General features: G+C 40.7%; 1 protein-coding gene across 1 annotated transcript in view; it reads right to left on the reverse strand.

Annotated features, from left to right (window-relative positions):
* LAMB4 (laminin subunit beta 4) overlaps positions 1 to 12717 on the reverse strand; it is a 112110-nt gene that overhangs the window by 25947 nt on the left and 73446 nt on the right. The window contains 7 exon segments of the mRNA XM_059932538.1: positions 334 to 499; positions 501 to 537; positions 3182 to 3244; positions 3247 to 3302; positions 3304 to 3336; positions 6898 to 7273; positions 11901 to 11997. Coding sequence (XP_059788521.1) covers positions 334 to 499; positions 501 to 537; positions 3182 to 3244; positions 3247 to 3302; positions 3304 to 3336; positions 6898 to 7273; positions 11901 to 11997 — 828 coding nt within the window.

The following is a 12717-nucleotide window of genomic DNA, read 5'->3' on the forward strand; positions in this document are numbered from 1 at the left end:
TTTTTTAAATAAAAAGTACCTTTTACTTATGAGGCAGGAGGAGTAAATGTCCATAATCTGTACCAGTTGGGAAATAGTAAATAGCATAAAATAATAAAATCAAGCCACAATCTTTACTCTTTGATTTTTCTCAAACTTTGACTTAAGAAATAAAAAAAAATATATAAATATTTATATTATTTTTAGATTAAATATATATTATTTATAGATACTTTCTACACTTATAAAATATAAATAAAAAAATAAAATGTAAGACAGGGAAATACAATTGAAGAGGTCTGTATATCAAGTAAAAACCACAAACACTTGGACTATACTGTCATGAATATTTACCTTTTCATGCAATATTTGAATATCTGGTATCTTGATCTGCTTTAATTTCTCCAATGACAAGTTTTCTTTTGAGGTTAGTGTATCTAAGATGGTAAGTAAGTCATTCCTGTTTTTTTCAGAGTTATCTATGATGGAAGTAGTTTCATTAGTTTTCTTTTCAGCAGATAGAGCTCTGATAATACTTCTTGATGTTCTTTGAGGAATCTACATCAACACAAAGTGAAGTAAGATAAATTTTGTGAAAACAAATGAAATTATACATGGGTTATCAAGATAATCATTCCCCAGTTTGACTAGACTGTCTTGGTCTCAATGATCAGTACAAAAATTCAACATCCTCTCCCTTAAATTTGCACTTAATAGGGAAGTAAAGAGTAAGGAATTTGTTCTCATTCCTAATCTGGAAGAAGGTGCCCACTGAAAGAACTGAAAATCTGTCAGCAGTCACCCAAGACAGGCAGAAGAAAGCAAAAGTGCCCCCATGCTGATTCTCTCAAACTTGCAGATGTCGCGTCATAGATATACATGTAATAGCTACAGAGCACTGAGACTTAAGTTTGCAGACATGGGTTTGAATGCTGGCTTCTCCCTTTACGGTCTGGGTATGGCCTTGAGCAAATCTGTTAAGTCTCTTAGATTGTGTTTCCTTATCTGTAAACTGATGATGATAATTTGTGGAGATTAAGTGAGATAATATAGAGACCCTCTGTGAAGTGTTCCTCAAATGTAAGGTATTAATTTTGACTACCCATATGAATCTAATATGATGAAACAACTAAGTTCACCTCACTATATAGAGCAGGAGTTGACAAAGTCATTCTACAAAAGGCCAGAGAATAAATGTTTTAGGCTTACCTGCCATCACATTGCTGTCACAACTACTCAACTCTGCCATTGTAGAGTGGCAGTAGCCACAGACACCACATAAATAGGTGAGGTGGTCTCCTAATGAAACTTCATTTACAAAAACAGGCTGTGGGTAGGATTTGCTGGCAGACTGTAGTTTGCTGACCTCTGATGTTGAGGCTGATGACAGCAGCTAACGTGCTGAGTGCTTTCTATACGCCTGTCCTTCCGATCAGTTCTCATCCTTGATCTTCACAAAACACTGTCAGGTGGTTAGCACGACCACCACCATTTTACCAGTGAGAAAAGGAGGCTCTGATGATAGCAAGGTCTCACTGAGAGTATGATGTGAAGCCAGGATTTGAAGCCACGTAGTTTGACTCTAGAGCCTGTGTTCTTAAACACGTCTCTGTATTTTCCATATTATAATGAAAATACAAATTCCTGAAAGTAATGTGGGATGTTTTAATGCAAATGAGAGTATATTAGGGCTTTAAACTGTTTTAGGAACCAAAGGCCCAGGGTTCTGATCTTTACTCCTATGTAGCCATAGTCCAGGCACGATAGCCACACTTTATCTTTTCAACATTCCTGGTTTTTACACTAACAGACTCAATATATCGTGATTTTCATTTATCATGAACCGCCTCCCCCGCCCCCCCCCCCCCATCTCACACAGACACAAACAAACAAAAAGCCATGTTTCTATTGCTCGGAATGATTTTCTGCCTTGATTTATCTGGCAAATTTATCTTTATTCTGAGAAGCCTTTTCTGATAGACCCAGGAAGAACCCCACTCTCTCTACTCTGTTCCCGAAGCAGCTTGAAAATGTTCTGATAGAGTCTTTTCACTGTTTGGGGATTGTTTATACGCCTGTCTTCCCGCCACAAGACTGGGATGACTTAAGGGCGAGACTTACTGCCCGTCTCTGCTGCTCAGCACAGTGTCAGGCATCGAGAAAAAGCCCAGTGATTGCTGTTGGACTGCAAGTTTGAGAGAATCAGCATGGGGCAGTTTTGCTCTCTTCTACCTGGCCTGGGTGACTGCTGACGGATGTTCAGTTCTTTCAGTGGGCACCTTCTTCCAGATTAGGAATCGGAACAAATTCCTTACTCTTTATGTAGCATTTACTGAGCATCGTCAATAGTGATTTCATCAAATTTAGACCTTCCTTTAGGGTCATAGTTGCCATCTGTGTTTTTCTCTCTTAGCTCAAGATCAGATGACAAACATGACCATAGACATAGGATAAGGAAAAGCAGACAATGTTTTTGCCTTGAGATAGGTTTCACGTATATTTTCCCTTATACGGCTCAACTAGATGGGTTTGGTGTGAATAAGTTCAGTGCTGCCTCACCTGGTACTAACAAGCTGTCTGTCCATGTCAAAACATAACAAGGATCTCATGGGAGATCAGCAGATGAGCTAATGCAAGTTTTGCTTTAGAGTTCCATTTCTCCTCCAAGTTGATTTTGGCTTTGGCATAATTCCCGTTCATTTTTAAGAACTATGTAATATGAATTACAGGCTTCCAGTATGTTACATGTCTCCAAATTCCTACAAAGTTCTTATGAGAAATTGTTTAGGTCCTTTTTGCCTCATATTCCTTTGCATTTATGGTTGCTGGAAATGGAGTGGCTTATACTCAGGAAGGCATAGAAACATGTCTCTCTCATTTCCTTATGGCCATAATAGAATTTCCAAGCTGCTGATTAAACGAGATCCTAGCATGGTTTGGAATCACAATACTTTGGGTTTCAGTATTTGTTTAGTATCGCAGATTGTTAGCGTTATTTTGTGCAAATGCTATCCAGCTTTGCAATGTTTTAAAAAGTTGAAATATTCATGCACAAATAATACCTTTAATGGGTGTGTTTTCATGTTCTAAAGTGCTCAGGTGCTGTGGCAATAAGCACAGGGAGATTCACTAATGGAATGCACTAGGGATTTTATCAACTCCTGTCCAGATACAGACAGTTGAGGTGCATTTTCTCTCTTACCCATGATGCTTGCATTACGGGCACGGGAGTGCGAATTAATTTCTTCTTGAAGATCTTCAAGAGGTTCACTTTATTCCTCGTTCTTCCTCTTGTTTCTTTCAGATCTTGAAATTCATACAGTTTTCCTCTGCTCACTTAGTTGCATGATTTCTTTCCTATAGCAGAAAATGAGAGTAAATGTAGCTAAGCTTATATTACATTCTACAGACTGGTGAAAAAAACACACGTAAAGAAATTGCCCTCGGACTTCCCTTGGTGGCGCAATGGTTAAGAATCCGCCTGCCAACACAGGGGACACTGGTTCGATCCTTGGTCTGGGAAGATCCCACATGCCGCGGAGCAACTAAGCCCGTGCGCCACGACTACTGAGCCCACGTGCCACAACTACTGAAGCCCACACGCCTAGAGCCCGTACTCAGCAACAAGAGAAGCCACCGCAATGAGAAGCCCACGCACCGCAACAAAGAGTAGCCCCCGCTCGCCACAACTAGAGAAAGCCCACACGCAGCAACAAAGACCCAACACAGCCAAAAAATAAATAAATAAAAATAAATAAATAAATACAATTAAATAATTTTAAAAAAAAGATTGCCCTCATTATTAGGTATCCTCATACTTAGGATGGATTTTTTCCCCCCCAAATTTTCATTTGACAGTTTATGATTCTGTTTATGGCTTATCTCTTTCTTGTTAATTCCGCTTCCTAGAGTATTTCAGCACTCATTTAAAATGGTCTCCTAGCATAAAGGTTTTTGAATCTTTCAATTTCAGCTGTTTATACTCTGTCTCCCTTTGCTTTGGTTTTCAAAAACACGTATTCAGACATGGTTCATTTAAATCAGTCTAAGGGAGCCAACCTATATTAGGCTTTTAACAGAATCCCTCACACAGCCAAGGATAAAAATCAGTACCTCATTTAGAATAAATCTGCCTCCAGCAAGGTTCCTTTTACGGCTACTTCTGTACAGGGTCTTAACTTTGAATTTCCACAAGTGACAGGTTTCCTTGCTGGCGAGTGTACATTTGGGTGTGTCCTTTCTACATCACCTTTGATGGTGCCACCTTTGTCCCACTTCAGTTGGCTGGGTTCAGCAAACACAGTTGGTTCAGGTGAATAATTAGAATATCCCTCATTACGAGGAACTTGGGGACAAATTGAAGAGTACAGTTCAGGGAAGCTACAATACAAATTTATGGGACTAATTTATCTTGGTATGATTGCAAAGTATTAACCAATGCTTCCTAGCATTTTCTGCTCTCACTCTCCCTTCTAATCTACAGACTTTTCCTTCAAGCTCCAACCATTAGCACTTTAATCCTTCTGGCTAATAACAATAACAGTAATTACTATTATTATAACTGGTACTCTTAAAGCACTTACTATGTGCCAGACACCATGCAAAGTGGCTTGTCTTGAGTGATTCTCACAAGAATCCCATGAAATAGAGACTTTAACCCCACTTTTGATGAAGAAACTGAAGCTTGGAGAAGTAACTTCTGAGGCCACACAGCAGCAGGTGGATTTGAACCACAGTAGTCTGACTTCTCAGTCTATGCTTATGATATCTTGGTTTCTCTGTCCTCCCCTTCCCCTTTGATTTGTAATTTACCCAACAAACATTTATTACTTAACTAAACCAGGCCTGGAGAAAGGTACAGAGAAGGCAGCTTTGCCCACAGGAGTCCCTCAGTGAGGCAATGGCTGAGCCACAAAGATGTGGGAAGATGCAGAAGGAAACACATCCTTTCTCTCAGGAGATCAGGGAAGGCTTCAGTGAGGGGGTGGTGTTTGGGTGGTTGTTAGAGAGGAATAGGAGCTTAGCAGGTGGACCAAGAGGGGGCAGGCTTTCCTCATGGCTTCAGGCCTGGCCCCGAGACTCCTGCTTCTCTTGCTTTCTTCTCTCTGGTCCTGCTCGGGGCTCTTGCAGTATCTTTATCTACAGCATCTACTGTGGATTGGCTCCTTCTGCTTTCTCAGTTCCACTTCATCTGCCATGTCCTATAACCACAAACCAGTGGTCCATGTGCCAAAACTCATTCTCAGACAAGTTTCTTTGGCCTATACAGTGATTTTTGAAAGCACTATTGGATTAGCTGCCTATATCTTAAAGTGGGGACATTTCCATAAAAATTTGGATGTCTGACATCGTTTAAAAAGTGAGGAGATCTGGGAACCTGGGGCCACAGTCTTTACCAGGGCATAGAAGTGCCAGTCCTCACCTGCCAACTTGACTTGGCTATGTGACCTGTCTGGGCCCTATAGCTTCGTTTTTGATGCAGGTGGCCCTTCCTCTGAACTATCCAGGTGAGTTGTATCATCTTCCTTGTGTAACTTTTAAGCAGTTGCCATATACTTCAGGATTTTTTTGTCTGGTAATGACGAATGGCCTTATATTTATGCTTGTGGGTTTTTGTATGTTTGTTTGTTTGTTTTTGGCTGCATTGGGTCTTCATTGCTGCGCTCAGGCTTTCTCTAGTTGCGGTGAGCCGGGTCTACTCTTTGTTGCGGTGTGCGGGCTTCTCATTGCAGTGGCTTTTCTTGTTGCGGAGCACAGGCTCTAGCTGCGCAGGCTTCAGTAGTTGCAGCACACAGGTTCAGTAGTCGTGGTGCACGGGCTTCAGTGGTTGTGCCTCGTGGGCTCTAGAGTGCAGGCTCAGTAGTTGTGGTGCACAGGCTTAGTTGCTCCGCAGCATGTGGGATCTTCCTAGACCAGGGCTTGAACACGTGTCCCCTGCATTGGCAGGTGGATTCTTAACCACTACGCCACCAGGGAAGCCCTGACAGGCGGATTCTTAATGACTGCACCACCAGGGAAGTCCCTACGCTTGTGTTTTATGTAACATAAAACTCTGCAGCTTCAACTATTCTTTAATCCAGGAGCTTTTCTGGGGGAGGAGGGATATTTTTCTATAGAACTATAATCTTTTTGGTTTCTTAGTAGACTGTGTACTCCTAGAGGGGTGGAAACTATACCCAGCTCATCCTCGTTTTGCCCAGAGCAGGTCAGCAAACTTTTTCTTTAAAGGGCCAGAGAGTAAATATTTTAGGCCTTGGGGGCACCATAGTGGCCCTGTCGCAATCGCTCAACTCTGTCATTGTAGAGAGAAAGCAGCCACAGAGGATGTAAATAATGGGCGTGGCTGTGTTCCAACAAAACTTTATTTACAAAAAATGTGATGGGTCAGATACTGCCTGTGGGCTACGGTTTCCTGACTCCTGGTCCAGAGCAGCCAACATAATCTCTAGAAATATTTGATGAATGAAAAGAAGGACTCAATAATAAATAATAAAAATGATACTGCATTTTGAAAGAATTACTGTACTCATTATATGACTTCACAGTAATGTGTGGGCTTATAAACAACTGAAGAATTTGGGAACATTTAGCAAATTTCCCTGAGAGCATGGCTGAAAAAAAATTTTTATATTAGAAACTTCCCCACTTCCAATTTCGTCTTTCAGCTCTGCTGGGTTTGGGTTTCTCAATTAACCTCATGATTGCCTTTTTGTTATAATCAATGACATCTCCCAAAATCATGTCATTCTAACTAGGTAAGAAAGAGACAACAATGATTCCCAGCCTGGTTATTAATGGAACAATGATCATTTCCCTAACATCAACAAAGGTTCATTTCTAAGTTGAAGGCTGCTAAAGCTCACAGGAGTTAAGGTAAATCAGGAACTTGACGATCTATTACTTGCATACAAACCTTACCAAACAGAGTCATGATAATCCTTGACTTTTAAGAATTCCCCAGATGAGAAAACAGGATGTCTCCAAATCCTTTCTATTTCAGACATGTTCTCTCTGAGGCCTTTGAAGTCGGCCTCACAGACAGGCAGGGTCTCTCTTTTATCTTCCATGTTACCAGCCAGCCTAATTAACCCTTGCACCACTTTGGAGAGGGAAGAAATGGTGTGGTCCCATTGATCAAAGCACAAGTGACACCGAAGACAAGCAGGGAATTCCTGGCCGTGACCCTGGGCGCAGCAATCACATCGTGGGCCGCTAACACCCTCTCGGCGGTGACACATGCCCGTGTCCTGGTCACAGATGTACTTCTGGGAATCTTTCCTGTTGCAGTCACATGCTGAAAAGGATGGGAGAAGGAGCAGAGAATGTCAGTCACCTGGCCTCTAGCTCATGACCAGCTCAAGAATAAAGTTCTCCCCTCTCCCCTGAGAATCTTCCTAACTCCCATTTCTAAGGTGAATGTTAAAAAGCAGGATAATTTCAGAGATCTGTGCAATGGCCATTAAAACAGAGCATACCTCGTTTCATCCCACTGACCAATCAGCTCTTGGTTTTTTTGTTTTTTGTTTTTGGACACTCCACTGTGGCTTGCAGGATTAGTTCCCTGACCAGGGATCAAACCCGTGCCCCCTGCAGTGGAAGCGTGGAGTCCAAACCACTGGACCGCCAGGGAATTCCCAGCTCTTGGTTTTTATATGGACATTATTAGGTGTCACTTTTACTGCAAGTGTGAGTTGTTCCCATCTGGTTTCTTTAAGTATGTGAGTGAAGAATATGGATCTAATGGATGACACACTTGTGACGGCTGCTACTGCCCCCACCCTAGGGTGGTTCAGGCGTGTCACAGACTCTCTAAGAAGGCCCATGATCACACTTTTTCTTAGTGAAACCCAGCGTGGATGTGCTGTCTTCCATTACATAAGGAAAACTGTTCTGTTATCAAAAAAGGGGTGGGTGGGCGGGCGGATCACTCTTTGGTATTTACCCAAAGGAGTTCAAAACATGCCCACATAAAAACTTGCACACGAGTGTTTCTAGCGACTTTATTCATAATCGCCAACTTATAAGTAACCAAGATGTCTGTCAGTAGGTGAATGGATAAAGAAACCATGGTACATCCAGACAACTGAATAATATTCAGCACTAAAAAGAAATGAGTGTTGAGCCATAAAAAGACATGGAGGAACCTTAAATGCTTACTACTAAGTGAAAGAAGCCAATTTGAAAAGGCTACATGTTGCATGATTCCAACTGTAGGACATTCTGAAAAGGCAAAACTATGGAGACAATAAAAATATCAGTTGTTGCCAGGGGTTGGGTGGTGGGTAAGGATGAATAGGCAGAGCAAAGAGGATTTTTAGGGCAGTGGAAATACTCTGCATGACACTATAATTATGGATACATGTCATTATTCATTCGTCTAAACCCATAGAACGGACAACACCAAGTGTCAACCCTAATGTCATATGAACTTTGGTGATTATGATGTATCAATATAGGTTCATGAATTGTAACAAGCGTACCACTCTTCTGGGGATGTTGATAATGGGGGAGGCCATGGTGGGGTCTGGGGGTATATGGGAAATCTCTGTATCTTCCTCTCAATTTTGTTGTGAACCTAAAATTGCTCTTAAAAAAAGTCTTTTAAAAAATAGAGAACATTAAATTCATTTTGTCTTAACTAAAAAAAAAAAATCCTGATGCTACATGCACTTCAAATGAATAGGTTTTTGATTAAGCCTGAGGATGGAGGACGGGGAGAGCTATTGAAGTTACAGCAATTTCCAAAAGGTCAGGGAATCACTAACCTATGCCACTGGCTTGACTACAAGGAACAAGCGATTTAAAAATGCATTTGGCCAGCTTGAGTGAAAATAATGCGAATTAGAAATAAAATCTGATTAACACACTAGGCTCCTCCAATAGACATCACCTGTCTGGCACATTCCCTTTGGTCCAAAGGCCTCTGCAGAAACCCCTGGGGGAGCTCTGTGCGCTTCACCAGCTGGAGGCCAAGGCTCCCCCTTATTACCTGCTCCTCCCCAGGAGCCCCAGTGGGATCTGCGGCCTGAGTGGACCGTTTGCAAAGTTTCCTCTGTGAAAGATGAAAACATTTTTATAAAGTAAGATTATTAAAATGTTAGAGGGGCACAGGAATAGAAGCTCTCTAAAACAGTTTTTCTAAGAGCCAACATTTCTTCCTGGTTTTTAAAGTAGCAATTCCATTTGGAAAATTGAGTATTTGAATGGGGCAAAAAAACAAAGGCTTTTTTTTTTTTTTAAGCCACAAAAGCACATTTATAAAGGAATGGAGAGGAGGAAAGAGTTACCATATGTGGCTACACTGAGGTGACTACAATGATAAATCCATCACATCTGATATTTCTTCGGATTGACTTCTTTTGAAAGCCGATTTCAAACAGAGATTCAAAGATCCCTCCTCCTAGAACCAACCCAGATTCTAAATCTGCACTGTCCGATACGGTAGCTACTAACCACATGTGCTATTTAAATGTAAATGGATTAAATGAAATAAACAATTGTTTTCCTCACATGCACTAGCCACATTGCAAGTGCTCAGTGGCTACATATGGCTGGTGGCCCCCGAACTGGACAGTGCAGATGTAGAATGTTTCCATCTCTGCAGAAAGTATCAAACAGCCCTCCTCTAAATCCTGTAACTATTGCTAAGGCATGGAATGAAAGACACTAGAAGACAAACTCCATAGGTTGGGGGCCTTGCCTTATTTGTTCACTACCTAGAGTACCCAGTAGACACTCTGTGAATATTTTCAAATAAATAAGTGAATCTGTGATGGACCCCAAGTTATGAGAGCCACATTGAAAAAACATCCACTCTGCTGACTTTCTATGATCCATCTCCCAGCATGTACCTTAATCCAAAGTAGCTATTTTTGTCAGCATGTTTCCAAATAGCAGAAAATTGGCTACAAGTTATGATCTCAGAAATCTGTTCCATTTTAATGACTTTGAGGAATTTCAATATAGGCTAACATTCAATATAGCGTAAAGTTTTAATATAAGAGAAAAAAATTTTATAGGGCTAAAACATTTTTTTTCAAAACTAGGATTCAAGTTTGTGAATTTTCAAATATAAGACATGACACCATAGAACTCCTAGAAAAGAACATAGGCAAAACATACTCTGACATAAATCATACCAACGTTTTCTTAGGTCAGTCTCCCAAGGCAATAGAAATAAAAGCAAAAATAAACGAATGGGACCTAATCAAACTTACAAGCTTTTGCACAGCAAAGGAAACCATAAACAAAATGAAAAGACAACCTACAGACTGGGAGAAAATATTTGCAAATGATTTGATGGACAAGGGCTTCATTTCCAAAATATACAAACATCTCATACAACTCAATAACAAAAAAACAATCCAATAAAAAAATGGGCATATATATATACAATACCAAATGTAAAATTGATAGCTAATGGGAAGCAGCCGCATAGCACAGGGAGATCAGCTCGGTGCATTGTGACCACCTAAAGGGGTGGGATGGGGAGGGTGGGAGGGAGACGCAAGAGGGAGGAGATATGGGGATATATGTATATGTATAGCTGATTCACTTTGTTATAAAGCAGAAACTAACACACCATCGTAAAGCAATTATACTCCAATAAAGGTGTTAAAAATATATATATATATTAGGATTGGGAAAAAAATAAATAAAATGCATAGATTTTTGTGCATTTCTATCAAATAAATTCTTGTGAAGGGAAAAAAAAAAAAAAACGGCAGAAGACCTAAATGGACATTTTCTCCAAAGAAGACATACAGATGGCCAACAGGCACATGAAAAGATGCTCAACATCCCTAATTATTAGAGAAACACAAATCAAAACTACAATGAGGTACCACCTCACACCAGTCAGAATGGCCACCACTAAAAAGTCTACAAATAACAAATGCTAGAGAGGGTGTGAAGAAAAGAGAACCCTCCTACACTGTTGGTGGGAATGTAAGTTGGTGCAGCCACTGTGGAAAACAGTATGGAGGCTCCTCAAAAAACTGAAAGTAGAGTTGCCATATGATCCAGCAATCCCACTCCTGGGCATATATCCAGACAAAACTATAATTCAAAAAAGAGGGGACTTCCCTGGCAGTCCAGTGGTTAAGACTTTGTCTTCCAATGCAGGGGGTGCAGGTTCGATCCCTGGTTGGGGAGCTAAGATCCCACATGCCTCGGGGCCAAAAATCCAAAACATAAAGCAGAAAGCAATATTTTAACAAATTCAATAAAGACTTTAAAAATGGTCCACATCAAAAAAATCTTTAAAAACAAAAAACCACAAAGATACACGCACCCTTATGTTCACAGCAGCACTATTCACAATAGCCAAGACATTGAAACAGCCTAAATGTCCATCGACAGATGAACGGATAAACAAGATGTAGTGTATATATACAATGGAATACTACCCAGCCATAAAAGAGAATGAAATAATGCCATCTGCAGCAAAATGGATGGACCTAGAGATTATCATACTATGTGAAGTAAGTCAGAAAGACAAATACCATATGATATCACTTACATGTGGAATCTAAAATATGACACAAATGAACTTACCTACAAAACAGACACACAGACATAGAGAACAGACTTGTGGTTACCAAGGGGTGGGGGAGAAGGACGGATTGGGAGTTTGGGATTAGCAGATGCAAACTATTATATATAGGATGGATAAACAACAAGGTCTTACTGTATAGCAACAGGGAACTATATTCAATATCCTGTAACAGATCATAATGGAAAAGAAAAAAAAAACTAATTGGTTACACAGTTTTCATTTTATTAATATTTTGTGGAAAATTTATTTTAAAGTTAGTGATTTTTCGACCAAATAAAGGAATTTAAAACTCAGGTGGTTCATAGCAAGCCCGTGGTAGGACCAGGCTGACTGTACTCACGTTTTCAGAATTACCAATACTTACGAATGCGTCGCCCCAGGGGATCCCCATAATAATTTTCCTCACACTCACTGTAGTGTTTCCCATCATAGCCTAATCTACACGGACACTGGCCTATAAGCTGTGAGAACAATCATGGGTGAGAAATTGACAAGCTCTATGATCTAAAAAAATAATGCATTTTAATACAAAACAGTTTTCCCTCCAGTGATTTAGAACATACAGCTGTGCAAAGGCAGAGGCAGGAGGATTCCCGCAGCCAGCAACCACCCCCGACAGCACCAAGGATCAGAAGTTAATGTTTTTTGGCTGAGGGCCCTTGAATATACCGCCTACTTCCAGCTGTTCAGGGACAGGTGGCCCCAAATCGGGAAACAGCCACAGATGCAAATGAAAATGAAACACATAATGGGAAATGGGCCACATTCACTCCCAGGTTCTGGGAGTTCTCCCCTAACAGAGACAGACCCAAGACCTGGACTTAACCTCCATCAATTAATTTGGCAAATAATGTTTCCATTATGGAATGTAAATTGGAGTTTCTCCCAATTGGGCTAATGTTTTTCTCCACAAAACATTTTTTTGTAAATGAAGCTTAATCATTGACAGTTATTTAACTGTGTTTTGGGGAGAGGGTTGAACTTTCCTGCATCCTCCCAACTGGACTCTTTTTTTTTTGGCTGCATTGCTTGTGGGATTTTAGTTCCCCGACCAGGGAGGGAACGAACCCGTGCCCCCTGCAGTGTGGAAGGGCGGAGTCCTAACCACTGGATTACCAGGGAATTCCCCCAACTGGATTCTTGATCAGCTTTTCTGAACACCAAGGAGACTGGAAAATTAA

This window comes from Balaenoptera ricei, chromosome 9 (genome assembly GCF_028023285.1).
Source record: "Balaenoptera ricei isolate mBalRic1 chromosome 9, mBalRic1.hap2, whole genome shotgun sequence".
Taxonomy (NCBI): domain Eukaryota; kingdom Metazoa; phylum Chordata; class Mammalia; order Artiodactyla; family Balaenopteridae; genus Balaenoptera; species Balaenoptera ricei.